Source organism: Salmo salar, chromosome 20 (genome assembly GCF_965601325.2).
Source record: "Salmo salar chromosome 20, fSalSal1, whole genome shotgun sequence".
Classification (NCBI taxonomy): Eukaryota; Metazoa; Chordata; class Actinopteri; order Salmoniformes; family Salmonidae; genus Salmo; species Salmo salar.
The window spans coordinates 15,710,449-15,730,655 of NC_138310.1; the positions used below are offsets into that span (position 1 = coordinate 15,710,449).

A 20,207-nucleotide genomic window follows, 5' to 3' on the forward strand; every position below is an offset into this window, starting at 1 on the left:
CTGTTGTAATCGGCGCATGTGACATATACAATCTGATTTAATATAACAGAATATAATGCAAATAATATTTTTTCTACACAACGTGTGGAACCGCTGTCATATAAACTGGCTCTAACCAGAACAGAAAGAGGAGTGGGAGTCCCTGGTGCACAACTGAGCAAGAGAACAAGTACATTAGTGTCTAGTTTGAGAAACGGTCGCCTTACAAGTCCTCAACTGACAGCTTCATTACATAGTACCTGCAAAACACCAGTCTCAATGTCAACAGTGAAGCGGCGACTCCGGGATGCTGGCCTTCTAGGCAGTGTTCCTCTGTCCAGTGTCTTGTGTTCTTTTGCCCGTCTTAATCTTTTCTTTTTATTGGCCAGTCTGAGATATGGCTTTTTCTTTGCAACTCTACCTAGAAGGCCAGCATCCCGGAGTCGCCTCTTCACTGTTGACGTTGAGACTGGTGTTTTGCGGGTACATGTTTTGTGGGAAAAATATTATTTGTATTTTATTTTATCATTTAATATTCTTAGCTTACTATAAAATATATGTGTGTTAATTGTGATCAGGGTAGGCTAAGTGTGTCTCGTCTGTTTAATTAACAAAATAACTATTGATTTAATGTGCATGGTGCCGCCAGTAACATAATTAAAGTATATATTTTTTAAATAAATTGGACTGTATGAATTGGGTTTAAAAAAAACATGAGCAGGTTTCTTTTTACAGGCATCATACCATAATGTAAAGGGTATATGAAAGGGATAATAGACTGTCACACACTGGCTCCTGCTGTCCAGGTATCTGAAGAAAAAATGTCATGAATTTATTTGAATAGCGAAAACATTTCAAATGACCATCGTGTGTGTGTGTGTGTGTGTGTTTGTGAGAACTTGGGAAATTAGGACCATGTGATGCTGGTCGTTCAACAAATTAATCTAAAATCTGTTGATGAAGTGAATCGACCAACATTCAGCTCCAAGCTGATTTCATGCTCTGCTCCAAAAAACGTTTCCTCTTTACTCCTGTCTCTGTGTAACCTTTCCCAAATATTTCCCCTTCCCAGGTGAAGGACACTGTAGGCTATGACACCCTGGGTCACTGTTTCTTCCTGGAGGACGGGATAGAGCAGAGGAACACGTTCTTCCACAACCTGGGTTTGGTGACCCGTCCGGGAACGCTCCTGCCCACCGATCGCAATGAGACCATGTGCACCAGCATCCGAGACAAAGTGTACAAGAACTACACCCCTTCACCGAGCATGGAGTGCAAGTAAGACACAGAAGAGACTTGTCTGGCCACGGATAGAAAGAGTGAACAAGTGACAGAGGGGAATAATAGAGGAACAGAAAGCAAGTGAAGAGGCAGGCATTTGAAAAGATAATGGCTCAAAATGAAAGCGTTATAAAGTGGAGGTATACACTGAGTAGACTGACCAGGTGAATCCAGGTGAAAGTTATGAGCCCTTATTGATGTCACCTGTTAAATCCATTTAAACCAGTGTAGATGAATGGGAGGAGACAGGTTAAAGAAGGTTTTTTTTAAGCCTTGAGATAATTCAGACATGGACTGTGTGTATGTGTGCCATTCAGAGGGTGAATGGGGCAAGACAAAATAAGTGCCTTTGAATGGGGTATGGTGCCAGGCACACTGGTTTTGAGTGTGTCAAGAACTGCAACACTGGTAGGTTTTTCACACTCAACCGTTTTCTGTGTATATCAATAATTATCCACCACCTAAAGGACATCCAGCCAACTTGACACAACTGTGGGAAGCATTTGAGTCAACATGGGCCAGCATCCCTGTGGAGCGCTTTCGACACCTTGTAGAGTAAATTGAGGCTGTTCTGAGGGCAAAAGGGGGTGCAACTCAATATTCGGAAGGTGTTCCTAATGTTTTGTACACGTGTGTGTGTGCGTGCGTGCGTGCGTGCGTGCGTGCGTGCGTAATGCGTTAGATGAAGTGTATGTGCGGCTTTATTGGACAGGCCTACCGTGAGAGAAGACTGGGATCATGTCCTCTGTGTGAGAGGGATAGGGCTTAGTAGTCTTGTCCCTGCAATAACAACCACCCCGCTTCATGGGATATGTTTGTGTTTCTGGGGGAGGTTGAAAAGGAGGTCTGTTTGGGGAGCAGCAGGCGCTGTATTTGCAGGAGTGTGTATGCCCGCGTGTGTGTTGGCAGACCTGTCCCTGTACAGGTTTTATGTGGGAGAGGTGGATTATTCCATGGATAACAGGAGTCAGGGTTCTGTTTCTGCTTCATATTAAATTCATATATCCTGATACTAACAATCACTCACGCCTGGAGACATCTTCTTTAATGCCCCTCCTCCTCTCTGTGTGTGTGTGTGTGTCTTGGTGTGCGTGTGTTTGTTCTAGGGCAGTGTCTACGTTTTGGATCGCCAACCCCAATAATAACCTCATAAGCAACGCTGCTGCTGGCTCCCAGGTAAGACTATAGTGATGTACGCCAACCCACCAAAGCAACCACTGTTTAATGAATGAATAGCAATTAGCAGGGGACTGATGTTGTTTATCTGGTACGGTTGTATTGCTCCCCTCATCCCAGACATCAGTCATTTATATGTTTGATCTAATGGATGGTCAGTCCTTGTATCCATAGCTCCGTCTATGAATTTGAGCGGTTACGTATCTCCAGGCCATCGCTCAGCCATGTATGGCATTTCGTTGTTTTGTTTTATTATTACGAACTGCAGCTTTACGGTTTAGCAACTCATTCGGCTGTAAAACTGTTGCTTACCGGTTCATCTCGTGATCTGGGGAGATATTGTCTTCCTACTCTTACATCAACAGCAATAAATGATGACTTGAACTGGTGGGGTAAAGTTCAACATCGTTACCCTACTGCTCAGGTTCAGGCACAATTGTGTCAATGTGTAAGCGCAGTGCTCAAGGATCATTCTTTTTTTCTTCACCTCATTGTCAAAGCCACATTATTGTCCCCCACAATGAAATTCAAATAAAATGTTATTTGTCACATGTGCCAAATACAACAGGTGTAGGTAGACCTTAGTGAAATGCTTACTTACAAGCCCTTAACCAACTGTCCAGTTTTAAGAAAAATACCCAAAATAAATAAAAGTAACAAATAATAAAGAACAGCAGTAAAATCACAAAAGCGAGGCTATATACAGGGGGTACCGGTACAGAGTCAATGTGGAGGCTATATACAGGGGGTACCGGTACAGAGTCAATGTGGAGGCTATATACAGGGGGTACCGGTACAGAGTCAATGTGGAGGCTATATACAGGGGGTACCGGTACAGAGTCAATGTGGAGGCTATATACAGGGGGTACCGGTACAGAGTCAATGTGGAGGCTATATACAGGGGGTACCGGTACAGAGTCAATGTGCGGGGGCTCCGGTTAGTTGAAGTAATTGAGGTAATATATACATGTAGGTAGAGTTCTTTAAGTGACATGCATAGATAATAACAGAGTAGCAGCAGTGTAAAAGAGTGAAGGGGGGGGCAATGCAAATAGGCTGGGTAGCCATTTGATTAGATGTTCAATATTCTTATGGCTTGGATGTAGAAGTGTTTAGAAGCCTCTTGGACCTAGACTTGGCGCTCCAGTACCGCTTGCCGTGCGGTAGCAAAGAGAACAGTCTATGACTAAGGTGGCTGGAGTCTTTGCCAATTTTTAGGGCCTTTCTCAGACACCGCCTGGTATAGAGGTCCTGGATGGCAGGAAGCTTGGCCCCAGTGATGTACTGGGCTGTTTGCACTACCCTCTGTAGTGCCTTGCGGTCAGAGGCCGAGCAGTTGCCATACCAGGCAGTGATGCAACCAGTCAGGATGCTCTCGATGGTGCTGCTGTAAAGCCTTTTGAGGATCTGAGGACCCATGCCAAATCTTTTCAGTCTCCTGAAGGGGAATAGGTTTTGTCGTGCCCTCTTCACGACTGTCTTGGTGTGCTTGGACCGTGTTAGTTTGTTGGTGATGTGAACACCAAGGAACTTGAAGCTCTCAACCTGCTCCAGGAGTCACATGTGATATCTCAGACACCATGTGATATCTCAGACACTAATTGAGGAGTCACATGTGATATCTCAGACACCAAAGTTCCGATTTTGACACAACTTGGGTGAATGATGCGTCTTGCCATAGACATCTGACATTTACAAAATTACACTGATTGGCTCAAGGAGGGGGGCGCTGCATCATTTGTAGGGGATGACATGTTTACTGTTTCCTTGTTTTGTTCTTCTCCTTTTTCTCCCTTCTCTGCCACCCCTCCCCCATGTCATCCTAAAGGATGCAGGGATATGGTATGTGTTCCACAGCTCATCCACAGGGGACTCTCATGGGCTGGTTCCAGAGACCCGGGCAGAGCTGACCCCTCTGGGGATCTTCTACAACAACCGTGTGCACTCCAACTTTAAGGTACCACTCCCTGGCAGCACTGTGTGAAAGACAAACACACTGCGGTTCTATGTGGCTCAGCTGGTAAAAGCATGGCGCTAGCAGCGTCAAGGTCTTGGTGTTCAATTCCTGCAGGGATCACATATACAGTTGAAGTCAGAAGTTTACATACACCTTAGCCAAATACATTTAAACTCAGTTTTTCACAATTCCTGACATTTTAATCCTAGTAAAAGTTCCCTGTCTTAGGTCAAACCATAGTCTGGCTTTTCTATGGCTTCTTCCTTGCTGAGCGGCCTTTCAGGTTATGTTGATATAGGACTAGTTTTACTGTGGATATAGATACTTTTGTACCTGTTTCCTCCAGCATCTACACAAGGTCCTTTGCTGTTGTTCTGGGATTGATTTGCACTTTTCGCACCCAAGTACGTTAGTCTCTAGGTGACAGAACACGTCTCCTTCCTGAGTGGTATGACGGCTGCGTGGTCCCATGGTGTTTATACTTGCGTACTATTGTTTGTACAGATGAACGTGGTACCTTCGGGCGTTTGTAAATTGCTCCCAAGGATGAACCAGACTTGTGGAGGTCTACAATTTATTTGCTGTGGTCTTGGTTGATATCTTTTGATTTTCCCATGATGTCAAGCAAAAAGGCACTGAGTTTGAAGGTAGGCCTTGAAATACATTCAACGGTACATCTCCAATTGACTCAAATGTTGTCAATTAGCCTATCAGAAGCTTCTAAAGCCATGACATCATTTTCTGGAATTTTCCAAGCTGTTTAAAGGCACAGTCAACTTGGTGTATGTAAACTTCTGACTCACTGGAATTGTGATACAGTGAATTATAAGTGAAATAATCTGTCTGTAAACAATTGTTGGAAAAACTACTTGTCATGCACAAAGTAGATGTCCTAACCGACTTGCCAAAACTATAGTTTGTTAAAAAGAAATTTGTGGAGTGGTTGAAAAACGAGTTTTAATGACTCCAACCTAAGTGTATGTAAACTTCCGACTTCAACTGTACATACTAGTAAGGGCGCTTCCAATTGTCTGATTTCATACAGTATTCCAGCTCTTAATCAAAACCACAAAACTTACACATGCGCACACACTTACCTCACTCGCCACAGAAGCGTGCACACACAGGCATGCACACACTAGCCTTTACAATAGGCCTCTGTTTCTCTGGCTCAATAAATTAGGTCAGGTGAACTGGGAGCCCTTTGTCCACTCTGACTAGAACTGCCTGTCTCATAAGGAGTGTGCTTACAGTCTAAAGACTATGCTCCAATTATAAACCCATGGTATATACTGTGTCGTTGCATTGCATTCACACTTGAAGTCCACATACAAACACCTTTACACCCCAGACATATGATAATTCACAGAGCTGCTACTGTGAGTATTACTATACTCACATGTACATCTTAAAGTTAAACTGACTCCTTCATGTTGGGGGGGGGGGGGTTGAAAAATATCTGGATTGTGCCTTTAAGTCTGTACTTGTGACTGTAGTTCCCATACCGGTTTGTGTTACCCAGGCTGGGCTCTTCATTGATAAAGGTGTGAAGACCACCAACGCCAGTGCTGCAGACCCCCGGGAGTACCTGTGTCTGGACAACAATGCCAGGTAAGCACAGAAAACTACATAACATTTAGAACACACAGCTGAGCAAATTTTACAAAAGAGACGAGCTGGTCATTTATTCTCTGTGCTGGCTACACGGACTCGAGTTTTGACATGAAGGGATAAACAATTTGGCGTGTGGTAGAGAGACCATGAAATTCCGCTGGCGCAAAGAGAGAAAATGCATCCATGCGGAATTACACTTATTTGACATAGCGATTTATTAGAGACCTGTTTATTTGTTCAAATGTGAAACTATGCCCGTCTATTACAAGAGACTGGCGCTCCAGGGCTCTAAAGTGCGACAAAGTATACTGAACAAATACATAAACGCAACATGTAAAGTGTTGGTCCCATTATTCATGAGCTGAAATAAAAGATCCCAGAAATGATCCATACGCACAAAAATGATATTTCTCTAAAATGTTGTGCAAAAATGTGTTTACATCCCTGTTAGTGAGCATTTCTCCTTTGCCAAGCTGATTTAAACAGCATGATCATTACACAGGTGCACCTTGTGCTGGGGACAATAAAACGTCATTCTAAAATGTGCAGTTTTGTCACACAACACAATGCCACAGATGTCTCAATTTTGAGCGACCACGCAATTGGCATGCTGACTGCAGGAATGTCCAACAGAGCTGTTGCCAGAGAATTGAATGTTCATTTCTCTACCAAAAGCCGCCTCCAACGTCGTTTTACAGAATTTGGCAGTATGTCACAACCACAGACCACGTGTAACCACACCAGCCCAGAACCTCCACACCAGGCTTCTTCACTTGCGGGAGCATCTGGACCAGCCACCTGGACAGCTGATGAAACTGAGGAGTATTTCTGTCGGTAAAAAAGCCCTTTTTGTGGGGCAAAACTCATTCTGATTGGCTGGACCTGGCTCCCCAGTGGGTGGGTCTATGCAGTCTCAGGCCCACCCATGGCTGTGACCCTGCCCAGCCATCAAATTTTATTGGTCACATACATATTTAGAAGATGTTATTGCAGGTGTAGCGAAATTCTTGTGTTCGTAGCTCCAACAGTGCAGTAGTATCTAAAGACAATACACAACAATACACACATCTAAAAGTAAAATTATGGAATTAAGAAATAGTGGCATTGACTAAAATACAGTAGAATAGAATATCGCTATTTAACAGCCTGATGGCCTTGAGTTAGAAGCTGTTTTTCAGCCTCTCGGTCCCAGCTTTGATGCACCTGTACTGAGCTCGCCTTCTGGATGATAAGCAGGATGAACAGGCCGTGGCTCGTGTGGTTGTTGTCCTTGATGATCTTGTTTGCCTTCATGTGACATTGGGTGCTGTAGGTGTCCTGGGGGGCAGGTAGTTTGCCCCCCGGTGATGCGTTTGGCAGACCGCACCACCCTCTGAAGAGCCCTGCAGTTGTGGGCGGTGCAGTTGCCGTACCAGGCGCTGATACAGCCCGACAGGATGCTCTCAATTGTGCATCTGTAAAGGTTTGTGGGTTTTAGGGGCCAAGCCAAATTTCTTCAGACTCCTGAGGTTGAAGAGGCGCTGTTGCGCCTTCTTCACCACACTGTCTGTGTGGATGGACCATTTCAGATCGTCAGTGATGTGTATGCCGAGGAACCTGAAGCTTTCCATCTTCTCCGCTGTGTTCCTGTAGACGTGGATAGGGGCATGCTCCATCTGCTGTTTCCTGAAGTCCACGTTCAGCTCCTTTGTTTTGTTGACATTGAGTGAGATATTATTTTCCTGACACCACACACCCAGGGCCCTCACCTCCTCCCTGTAGGCTGTCTCGTCATTGTTGGTAACCAGGCCTACTACTGTTGTGTCGTCTGCAAACTTGTGGCCACGAAGTCATGGGTGAACAGGGTGTACAGAAGGGTGCTGAGCACGCACCCTTGTGGGGCCCTTGTGTTGAGGATCAGCAAAGTGGAGGTGTTGTTTCCTACCTTTCCCACCTGGGGGCGGACCGTCCGGAAGTCCAGGACCAAGTTGCACAGGGCAGGATTCAGACCCAGGGCCCCGAGCTTAATAATGAGCTTGGGGGGGTACTATGGTGTTGAATGCTGAGCTATAGTCAATGAACAGCATTCTTACATAGCTATTCCTCTTGTCCAGATGGGATAGGGCAGTGTGCAGTACGATGGCGATTGCATCATCTGTGGATATACTGGGGCAGTAAGCAAATTGAGGTGGGTAAGGTATAGGGGATATGATCCTTAACTAGCCTCTCAAAGCACTTCATGATGACAGAAGTGAGTGCTACTGGGTGATAGTCATTTAGTTCAGTTACCTTTGCTTTGTTGGGCACAGGAACAATGGTGGATATCTTGAAGCAAGCACGAACAGAGGACTGGGATAGGGAGAGATTGAATATGTCCGTAAACACTCCAGCCAGCTGGTCTGCACATGCTCTGAGGACACAGCTAGGGATGCCGTCTGGGCCGGCAGCCTTGTGAGGGTTAACATGCTTAAATGTCTTACTTATGTCGGCCACGGAGAAGGAGAGCCCACAGTCCTTGGTAGCGGGCCTTCGTCGATGGCACTGTTATCCTCAAAGCCAGCGAAGAAGGTGTTTAGCTTGTCCAGAAGCAAGATGTCGGTGTCAGCGACATGGCTGGTTTTCCCTTTGTAGTCCATGATTGTCTGTAGACCCTGCCACATATGTCTCGTGTCTGAACCATTGAATTGCGACTGTACTTTGTCTCTGTACTGACGTTTTGCCTGTTTGATTGCCTTACGGAGGGAATAACTACACTGTTTGTTTTCGGCCATATTCCCAGTCACCTTGCCTTGGTTAAATGCAGGGGTTCGCGCTTTCAGTTTTGTGCGAATGCTGCCATCTATCCAAGGTTTCTGGTTTAGGTAGGTATTAATTGTCACATTGGGTACATCTCCTCCTTACACTTCCTGATGAACTCAGTCACCGTATCTGTGTATTTGTTGATGTTATTCTCAGAGGCTACCCGGAACATAACCCAGTCCGCGTGTTCAAAACAATCTTGAAGCATGGATTCTGATTGGTCAGACCAGCGTTGGATAGACCTTAGCACGGGTACTTTCTGTTTGAGTTTCTGCCTTTAGGAAATGAGGAGCAAAACAGAGTCGTGATCAGATTTGCTGAAGGGAGGTGCAGGGGAGGGCCTTGTAGGCATTTCAAAAAGTTGAGTTGTAGTGGTCCAATGTTTTACCAGCGCGAGTACTACAGTCAATGTGTTGTAGAACTTCCATAGCGTTTTTCTCAAATTTACTTTGTTAAAATCCCCAGGATATGTGGTTTCCAGTTTGCATAAAGTCCAGTGTAGTTCTTGGTATCTGCTTGAGGGGTATATACACGGCTGTGACTATAACCGAAGAGAATTCTCTTGGGAGGTAATACTGTCGGCATTTGATTGTGAGGTATTCTAGGTCGGGTAAACAAAAGGACTTGAGTTTCTATATGTTATCACAATCACACCATGAGTGGTTAATCATGAAATGTAGACCCCCGCCTTTCTTCTTCCGGAGAGTTCTTTGTTCCTCTCTGTGCGATGTACTGAGAAACCAGATGGCTGAAGGGACGGGGACAGTATATCCCGAGAGAACAATGTTTCCGTGAAACAGAGTATGTTCCAATCCCTGATGTCTTCCCCGGAAGGAGATCCTCGCCCTTAGCTCGTCTACTTTATTATCCAGAGACTGAACATTAGCGAGTAATATACTCGGAAGCGGTGGATGGTGTGCACGCCACCTGAGTCAGTCTGGAAGTCCGCTCCGAATACCTCTTCTCCGCCGGCCGCGTTTTGGAGCAGCCTCTGGAATAATTTCAATTGCCCTGGGGGGTACGAACAAAGGATCCACTTCGGGAAAGTTCTAATGCTGGTGAGTTACCGCCGCTCTGATAACCAAAAGTTATTACTGGCTGTATGTAATAACACAAAAAAAATTCTGGGCTAATAATGTAAGAAATAACACCAAAAAAACGAAATACTGCAAAGTTGCTTAGGAGCTAGAAGCAGAGCTGCCTTATCTGTCTAATTAGGCCCTAATTAAGTATTTCAATTGACTGATTTCCTTATTTGAACTGTAACTCAGTAAAATTGTTGAGTATATTTTGCTGTGCAACTTTTTATTTTGGGAGTACCCATGTGACTTAAATCCAATAAAAAATGATATGCGTAACAATATTTTGTCGCAACAATCTTCTGTACACAGACAGGCTGCCTCCTGTGGCTGCTTGCTTCCAGTTACCGGGCCAAACACACCAAGCCCCACCCCCTATCACTCAAGCAGGCAGCACACAGTTCCTCCACGCTGTTTAATCTCCCAGCATGCTGTCAATTCACACACTCAACATGTTCTTCCAAAACAGGAATATTGTTCCTAAATATGAATCCACATATTTTCTCTATTATACTATTAGTTTGTATCTTGCTCTCTGCAAAACGTGAGTTAGTTAGTCTAAGGAAGCTAGCAAGTGCCTAAAATAATGCTACTCGCCAACTAGCTAGCTGGCTAGCTAAATGCACTAGCTAGGGCAAAGCAAACGTTAGCTCTAATACAGGTTGTTACCAGTGGTGGTGTAGATCAGTATGTTGTTTGTGCAATGGCATGTTCGATATCAGATAGACAAAGAATAGACTAAATGCAACATCTATTCAAATGTGATTAGGGTCCCCTGGGAAACACTGACCCAACACTTTGGTTTCTACCCTGTCATAACTCCTTCCTGACTTTTTAAATTATTGTCATGCCAAACAACACCAACCATATAAATATAATGATTATTCAAATTCTATGATTCCAACAGTTCACCCAAGTGTTTTGATCTACAGGTAACTGCCAACATAAACAAAACACCAACATTGTGTCTTAATAGGGCATAGGGCCACACACACACACACCTTTTAAACCTCCTATGCTCCTTTTGAGACCCCTCTTTCAAAGTCACTGCGATCTCTTCTTCTAGCCATGGTAGATAAAATAATTGGCAACTGGGAATTTTTATACATGACCCTAAGCATGTTAATTCCTTAATTAACTCAGGACCCACACCTGTGTGGAAGCTTTGTGTACTTTGTATCCCTCATTGAATCAAGTATTTCCTTTATTTTGCCAGTTACCTGTATATCGCAAGTCAAATCGCAATATTTGGTTGAACAATCTGTTAGACTTCCTACCCATATCGCGTAGCCCTACTAACAACCTGGTAACTTTACCAGTATATGCAAACATTTGGCAACACAGAAAGAAAGGAAAAGTGATATCTTCTTCAGGAGATGTGCTTCAAAAGTAAGTAGGATTGATATAGTCCAAATGTAGGTTACATCTCAATCAATAAAAAAAATTACAAATTCGGGTGCTTCTAAATTGTGGAGCTCCTAACTTTAGGTTTCCTTAGATGGTCGGTAGTTTAAATGGTTTAGTCTTGGTCTGTACTATACTTGTATGTTCTGTACTGGGCCCGGTTTCCTAATAGCGATTGAATTTAGGCTTACGAGTGTTTTTAACGATGCATCGTTCCTACAACAGCCGAAGGTGTACCATGTGATTCCCAAAACAACATCTAGAAAGAACCGTAGCTAAGTGAGTCGTTGAGGCATGTGTTGATACTGAAAGGATCTAAGGAAAGGCAGCGCTGATCTCAGATCAGTGTTCTTCCTTTCAAATCTTAATTTAACATTATAATTATTCAAAAATACTAACGACGGATCAGCTCTTAGAGTTATATTATCACCTGGCTGCAAATATTGAGGCTGCTTATTCTAATGTTTAGCCTACCCTATAATAATGCAGAAAATCATAGATTTGGCACATAATTACACACATGTTACACATTAAATATATTGAGGCAAAAATTACAGATAGTAGCCTCCAATTAGCAAAATATAACTCAATTGAATGCACATTAAGGGGTAGTGTATTTATATTTTAATGCAGTGATCTTGATTCTATATTAAGCCAAATCATCTGTGTATAAAATTCTAATGACGACGTTAGCTGGTCTACAAATGGTCTGAGGCAGTCCTTAGATGACTAGCGTCTATTTTTTGTATAGATTGTTTTGGGAAACCGTTCAGAGATTTAACGATGCTCCTACGAAGGTTCTTACGATGATCTTAGCCTTAAGATGCTTTTGGGAAACCAGGCCCTGTACTGTACTTGGATAGTCTGTACTGGTCTGTACGGTACTTGGATAGTCTGTACGGTACTTGTACTGTAGCCTGGAGGGTCTGGCAGATTTTTGTTTACAGAGAAAGCAAGGCTCTACAGATAGTTTCCACTCTGCAGCAGTCTGTCCAAATACAAGCCTCGGATTCAACAGATGTAAAATAGCTTAGGCCCTCCTCCAAGACCACTGCCCACGCTGTGTGTGTGTGTGTGTGTCTATACTCATATTACATATGGGTCCGTTTCAGGTTCCGTCCACATGAGAATGCAGACCCAAACTGGCCGCGGGTGGCTGCTCTCATCGACACACTCATCGCCTTCAAGAACAATGACCTCGGAGCCTGGATACGTGGCGGTGACATTACCATTCAGAACTCTGGGTGAGTGCTGGGATGTCAACACATTAAGCCCATGATGAATGCGCCTACATTCATCATTGTTCATCAATGTCCTGTGCAGTAGTCATATCATGGGTTGTCTCTTAGGTTTGCTGTATGATTGGCACAGAGTTAAGGGTCTCAAATGTTACCCAGGAGTTACCGTAGCAACTTGCATTACAATCAGAGGTTAGCATGCTATGCTAACATGTAAACAAGTGGCCATCTAGGTGTAACCTATCATCGGGCTATGTGTAGCCAATTAGCATGTTACTAATAGTTAATTTGTCTAGGAGTTCCTATTTCTCAGTCCACAAGGCCATAGATGACAGTGAACCAGTGACTCCTCCATTACTGATGCATTTATTCTCTCTGGTTATAGATTTGCAGACAATGGGGTGGGACTCTCCTTTGCGAGGTATGTACCAAGGCTCCTGTGTATGTTTCTACATCTGTGCATACCCCCCCCCCCCCACACACACACACACGTTTGCTCAAAAACACATCCCCTGCCTGTTGTCTTCCTTTAGTGACGGCAGCTACCCTAAGGATGAGGGCTCCAGTCAGGAGGTGACCCAGTCTCTGTTTGTGGGAGAGAGCCGGAACCGCGGCTCCAACGGAGGCCAGAACAAGTACTGGGGCCAGGGGGGAGCAGATCGCAAGATGCGGACACTACCCAGGAACAGGTGTGTGTGTGTGTGTGTGTGTGTGTGTGTGTGTGTGTGTGTGTGTGTGTGTGTGTGTGTGTGTGTGTGTGTGTGTGTGTGTGTGTGTGTGTGTGTGTGTGTGTGTGTGTGTGTGTGTGTGTGTGTGTGTGTGTGTGTGTGTGTGTGTGTGTGATAAAAAACAGTATTCGAAAGGGGGTGAACAAATGTGTTGCTCTTGGAAGGGAAGTACTGCTTCCTGTAACAGGATGAATGGTTTTGCTGTGTCACTTCCTGTGTTTCCTGCTAAACAATTTACTAGATCCGTGTAGTAAGCCTTATATGACAGAGACCGAAAGGGGGGGGGGCCTGTCTTAGAAATAGAGGTTGCGTTGCATATAATCAATGCGGTGCCTGTTAATTTATCATCGAATCACAGCCTACTTCAACTTCGCCAAACAGGTGATGATTTAACAAAGCACATTCGCGAAAAAAGCACAATTGTTGCACAAATGTACCTAACCATAAACATCAATGTCTTTCTTAAAATCAACACACAAGTTTATATTTTTTAACCTGCCTATTTAGTTAAAAGAAATGTATGTTAGCAGGCAATGTTAACTAGGGAAATTGTGTCACTTCTCTTGCGTTCAGTGCAGCAGAGTCAGGGTATATGCAGCAGTTTGGGCCGCCTGGCTCGTTGCGAACTGTGTGAAGACAATTTCTTCCAAACAAATACCGTAATTAATTTGCCAGAATTGTACATAATTATGACACAACATTGAAGGTTTTGCAATGTAACAGAAATATTAAGACTTAGGGTTGCCACCCGTTCGATAAAATACGGAACGGATCCATATTTCACTGAACGAATAAACTTTTTGTTTTTCAAAATGATGGTTTCCAGATTTGTAAGTAGCTCTGGATAAGAGCGTCTGCTAAATGACGTAAATGTAAATTTGACCATATTAATGACCTAAGGCTCATATTTCTGTGTATTTATTGTATTATAATTAAGTCTATGATTTGATAGAGCAGTCTGACTGAGCGGTGGTAGACAGCAGCAGGCATTCAGCAGCAAGCATTCATTCAAACAGCACTTTACTGCGTTTGCCAGCAGCTCTTAGCAATGCTTGAAGCACAGCGCTGTTTATGACTTCAAGCCTATCAACTCCCGAGATTAGGCTGGCAATACTAGAACATCCAATAGTCAAAGGTATATGAAATACAAATAAAAAATAGTCGACGCATCATAATTCCTATAATAACTACAACCTAAAACTTCTTAACTGGGAATATTGAAGATTCATGTTAAAAGGAACCACCAGCTTTCATATGTTCTCATGTTCTCAGCAAGAAAGTTAAACATGAGCTTTTTTACATGGCACATATTGCACTTTTACTTTCTTCTCTGACACTGTTTTTGCATTATTTAAACCAAATTGAACATGTTTCATTATTTATTCGAGACTAAATTGATTTTATTTATGTATTATATTAAGATAAAATAAGTGTTCATTGTTCATTCAGTATTGTTGTAATTGTCATTATTGTCTGGTGGTTCCTTTTAACATTCCTTTAAACATGAGTCTTCAATATTCCCAGTTAAGAAGTTTTAGGTTGTATATATATATATATATATATATATATATATATATATATATAAACTACAACCTAAAACTTCTTAACTGGGAATATTGAAGACTCATGTTTAAAGGAATGTTAAAAGGAACCACCAGCTTTCACACATATATATATATATATATATGTGTGTGAAAGCTGGTGGTTATATGTGTGAAAGCTGGTGGTGTGTGTGTGTGTATATATATAGTATCGGCTTTTTCTGGTCCTTCAATACTCGGTATCGGCGTTGAAAAATCATATTCGGTCGACTTCTACTTAGAAATCAATCACCACTACAAGTCTGAGAAAATGTAAGTCAGTCATGGATAACAGTTGCGCAGAGGCACTCAGATCAGGAACAGGGAGCATGCTGTCAGCCACCCACCCACAGTCAGAGAGACGGGCCTCTTGGTCGTGTTCATTAAAGGGGCAATACGCAGTTGCTACATGAATTTTGGGACTTAGAAATGAATATACAGTGCTTCCAGAAAGTAATCATGCCCCTTGACTTATTCCACATTTTGTTGTGTTACAGCCTGAAATCAAAATGGATTTTAAAAAAAATGGCTCCCCCATCTACACGCAATACCCCATAATGACAACGTGAAAACATATATACAGTTGAAGTCGGAAGTTTACATACACTTAGGTTGGAGTCATTAAAACTTGTTTTTCAACCACTCCACAAATTGATAACAAACTATAGTTTTGGCAAGTTGGTTAGGACATCTACTTTGTGCATGACACAAGTCATTTTCCAAAAAATTATTATTATTATTATTATTATTTCACCATTCCAGTGGGTCAGAAGTTTACATACACTAAGTGCCTTTAAACAGCTTGAAAAATGTTGCTGCTTTGCTGCAGGAGGGACTGGTGCACATCACAAAATGGATGGCATCATGAGGAAGGACAGTTATGTGGATATATTGAAGCAACATCTCAAGACATCAGTCAGGATGTTAAAGCTTGGTCGCAAATGGGTCTTCCAAATGGACAATGACCCCAAGCATACTTCCAAAGTTATGGCAAAATGGCTTAAGGACAACAAAGTCAAGGTATTCGAGTGGCCATCACAAAGCCCTGACCTCAATCCCATATAAACTTTGTGGGCAGAACTGAAAAAGCGTGTGGGAGCAAGGAGGCCTACAAACCTGACTCGGTTACACCAGCTCTGTCTGGAGGAATGGGCCAAAATTCACCCAACTTATTGTGGGAAGCTTGTGGAAGGCTACCCGAAACCTTTTGAGTTAAACAATTTAAAGGCAATGCTACCAAATACTAATTGAGTGTATGTAAACTTCTGACCCACTGGAAATGTGAATAAATAAAATCTGAAATAAATCATTCTCTCTACTATTATTCTGACATTTCACATTCTTAAAATAAAGTGGTGATCCTAACTGACCTAAGACAGGGAATTTTTACTAGGATTAAATGTCAGGAATTGTGAAAAATTTAGTTTAAATGTATTTGGTGTTATGTAATCTTCTGACTTCAATTGTATATATATTTTTTCATCTAAAATATATTTAAAATTAATTGCAGAAATATCTAATTTAGATATGTATTCACATCCCTGTGTCAATACTTTGTAGAAGCACATTTGGCAGCGAATACAGCTGTGAGTTTTTCCACACCTGGATTGTGCAACATTTGCCCTTTTTTTTTTCTTCAAAATTCTTCAAGCTCTGTCAAATTGGTTGTTGATCATAGCTGGACAACCATTTGCAGGTCTTGCCATAGATTTTCAATAAGATTTGTCGAAACTGTAGGTTTTCCTCTATTATTTTGCCTGTACTTGGCTCCATTCTGTTTCTTTTTAATCCTGAAAAACTCCCCAGTCCTTAACCATTACAAGCATACACATAACATGATGCTGCCACCACTATGCCTGGAAATATGGAGAGTGATAATGTGTTTTATTGGATTTGCCCCAAATATAACAATTTGTATTCAGGCCAAAAAGTGAATTGCTTTGCCACATTTTTGTGCATTATTACTTTAGTGCGTTGTTGCAAACAGGATGCATTCTTTAGAATAGTTTTATTCTGTTCAGGCTTCCATCTTTTCACTCTGTCAATTAGGTTGGTATTGTGGAGTAAATACAATGTTGATCCATCCTCAGTTTCCTATCACAGCCTTTAATCTTTGTAACTGTTTTAAAGTCACCATTAGCCTCACAGTGAAATCCATGAGCGGTTTCCTTCCTCTCTGGCACCTGAGTTAGGAAGGACGCCTGTGTTTTTGTAGTGACTGGGTGTATTGATACACCAGCCAAAGTGTAATTATTAACTTCACCTTGCTCAAAGGGATATTCAATGTCTTTTTTTAAAATTTATATATATATATCTTTTTTTTTTGCCAGTTACCAATAGGTACCCTTTGCAAGGCATTGGAAAACCTCCCTGGTCTTTGTGGTTGAATCCATGTTTGAAATTCACTGCGCCACGGAGGGACCTTACAGATAATTGTATGTGTGGCGTAGTCATTAAAAAATCATGTTAAACAATATTATTGCACTATCCATGCAACTTGACTTGTTAAGCATATTTGTACTAATTTAGGCTTGCCATAACAAAGGGGTTGAATACTTATTGACTCAAGACATTTAAGCTTTTCCTTTTTAGTTAATTTGTTCAAAAGAAACAACATAATTCCACTGTGACATTGTAGGGTTTTATGTGTAGGCCAGTGACAAAAATCTCAATTTAATACATTTTAAAATCACACTAACACAACAAAATGTGGAAAAAGTCAAGGGGTGTGAATAGTTTCTGAAGGCACTGTATACCCATTGATTCTTGAAGAATATAACTTATAAATGCCTCGTGAGCTTAGTTACACTGTCCTACCCCATTAGAACCCAAAATATCAGTTTGTTTTACTCCAATGTTTGTAAACAAAGTAAAATTATATTTAAAAAACACTAGGCTCAAAACATGGTTAAAACTATAATTTGGATGGTCAGTCCTTGCATCCATAGCTCTGTCTGTGAATTTGAAAGTTTCCCCATCCCTCAGCTTTTTACCGAAACAAGGGCGGGTGGTTTCTTTGTTATGGTTTCAACTGCTGATGGTTTCAACTCACTTTAAGGCATGCAACGGGAAAAAGTATTAAAACATTTTGTAGTAAAAAAACAAACTAATATTTGTTATCGGACACGTCCAGGTAGTAGGAGAGAGGCGCTTCAGAGGGAGAGGCCGCTAATCCAAAAGCGATATAGTGAGGTTAATCCAAGGTAGATAGTTTACAGTGGCAATAATCAGAGGCGGCATTGGGCACAGGAGACGAGTGGAAGAGTCAACAATTAGACGGCAATCTGAGGAAGGCTCCAGGCAGATGGCAACGATCACAACAGCACAGTCAGTCAGCTAATGTAGCATGCTAGTACTAAGCTAAGGTTGAAAAACTATTGTAGCCTACTATACGGAAAACAGGACAAAAAGTTGACCAAACTAATTGGAGGACGAAAAACAAACAGAACAGACGAGGTACTAAACAATTAGAGCAGGCAGGAATGATTTTCCACTTTCCTTTTGAGCCAGAGGCAAACCTGCTGGTGCAGGAGAAGTCAGCTGCCTGGACTGGAGCGGCCGAGCAGGATCATGCGGCCTGCACGTGTGGGGAATCTGATTGGTTGTTTACATCACACCACCTCGTGATTGGTGGATTGTAGCTCACCAATGCCAACACTTGGGCTGCATTGCTAGTGGCTAACGTTAGCCAGTTTGAGCTAGCTAACGCAGAGTATATTCTCCATATGACGTTGAGAAATAGTGCATTGTGAGTAGTTAAGAAGATATCCGGAAATAAGTTAGTAAATATGTTTTACAAAAATTTCAAAAATATAACTGTGTTTGTAGTTATAGATAACCAGATCGTGACTGCAACAAATTTGCTAAGTCTTTGAACACACTGTGTTCTTACATTGTGAGTATAAACTCATGCTTTCTGCCCTTTAACCAAACTACAATTTATAAAGGAATTATAGAACATTTATAAAGTGTGCATAAGCACTACGTAAATGCTTTTCAAATTATTTATACTACATGAAGGGTGATTAAAAAAAGGTCATATCTGGTGCCAAACCTGGCATGTCCCCTTTGCCACCCTTTATATAGCAGGACATTTCAAGGGTTTATTTAGGCTTGGAAGTTGTCGGTCATTTAAAGTGGTCGCTCTGGTCATGCTCGCCTGTGGCCGCTACCTCTCCGGTGGTCACAAAACCTGGGAACAGCTAATTGCAGCGTGCTCTAATTTCTCAGACGACTTCCCTAATTTTTGACGGCCCTGTTACCCCTCTCTGGGATTAATGGGCCTTTTTTTTTACACTTCCTGACCACCCTGTAACTGCTAGATGTTTGTTGTTGTCGCTGTTGATGAGGTCACAGCCAGGATTTTCCCAGAGAGTGACACAACAATGTTCCCACTTAGATACCCTTCTATTATCTAGTTAGACCCCGAGGACAGGCTTTTCCCCGCTAAGACAACGAGCTGATAACCCTAGCAATAGGCTTAATGTTTCTCTCCAGTGTTATAAATAGCTATGCATGACTTGTAGGTTGTCAGCTGATCCATTCTGGAAGGTAATTTGAAGTTCATGTATGTTGTGTGACTCTCGCGCTTATTTTTCCAAGGACATTCCCGATCCGTGGCTTCCAGATCTACGATGGTCCTGTTCGGCTCACCCAGAGCACTTTCCGAAATTACGTCCCGACGATGGAGCGCTTCACCAGCGCGGTGGGCTTCAACCTGAAGAACACCTGGCAGCTCACGCCCCGCAACAACCTGTCCAAGCTCAGCTTCCAGCCCACTGTGAGTAGCTAGCACACCACTCCACCTTTCATCCTAGAAGTGGGCACTCATTCACTGCCCCTCATGCATAGAAAAGCATTGGATTGGCGCAAGCAAGGTGGTGCCATATTGTTTATGCCATATTCCTTACACCAGCGAGTCCTTTCCTTTTGAATACAAGGGGTAGTGTATGAGTGCACACTTTGGGAGAAGGGCAATTGTTCTCCCCCTTCTTTCAAATACTGACAGAATAATGATGTTACAAAATATACAGTACCTGTTACGCTCGTCGTAAAGATTGGACCAAGGTGCAGCGTGGTTGGCAAACATTTTACTTTAATAAAATTTAACACCGACAAAACAACAAAATACAAAATGAACGTAAAGTTCTGCAGGCTACACAGCAATTAACAAAAACAAGATCCCACAAACTAAGGTGGGAAAAAGGCTGCCTAAGTATCATCCCCAATCAGAGACAACGATAGACAGCTGCCTCTGATTGGGAACCATACCCGGCAAACAAAGAAATAGAAAAACTAGAATGCCCACCCAAATCACACCCTGACCTAACCAAATAGAGAAATAAAAAGGCTCTCTAAGGTCAGGGCATGACGGTACCAGTCAAAAGTTTGGA

General features: G+C 42.5%; 1 protein-coding gene across 3 annotated transcripts in view; it reads left to right on the top strand.

Annotated features, from left to right (window-relative positions):
- The window catches only part of cemip2 (cell migration inducing hyaluronidase 2), a 69,336-nt gene that overhangs the window by 28,245 nt on the left and 20,884 nt on the right, over positions 1 to 20,207 (top strand). For all 3 annotated transcript variants that reach the window (XM_014160651.3, XM_014160649.3, XM_014160650.3), the window contains exons 9-16: positions 1,052 to 1,257; positions 2,367 to 2,436; positions 4,265 to 4,393; positions 5,916 to 6,004; positions 12,381 to 12,512; positions 12,892 to 12,927; positions 13,040 to 13,195; positions 19,417 to 19,594. In XM_014160651.3, the coding sequence (XP_014016126.3) occupies positions 1,052 to 1,257; positions 2,367 to 2,436; positions 4,265 to 4,393; positions 5,916 to 6,004; positions 12,381 to 12,512; positions 12,892 to 12,927; positions 13,040 to 13,195; positions 19,417 to 19,594 (996 nt within the window). The remainder of the gene's footprint in view (positions 1 to 1,051; positions 1,258 to 2,366; positions 2,437 to 4,264; positions 4,394 to 5,915; positions 6,005 to 12,380; positions 12,513 to 12,891; positions 12,928 to 13,039; positions 13,196 to 19,416; positions 19,595 to 20,207) is intronic.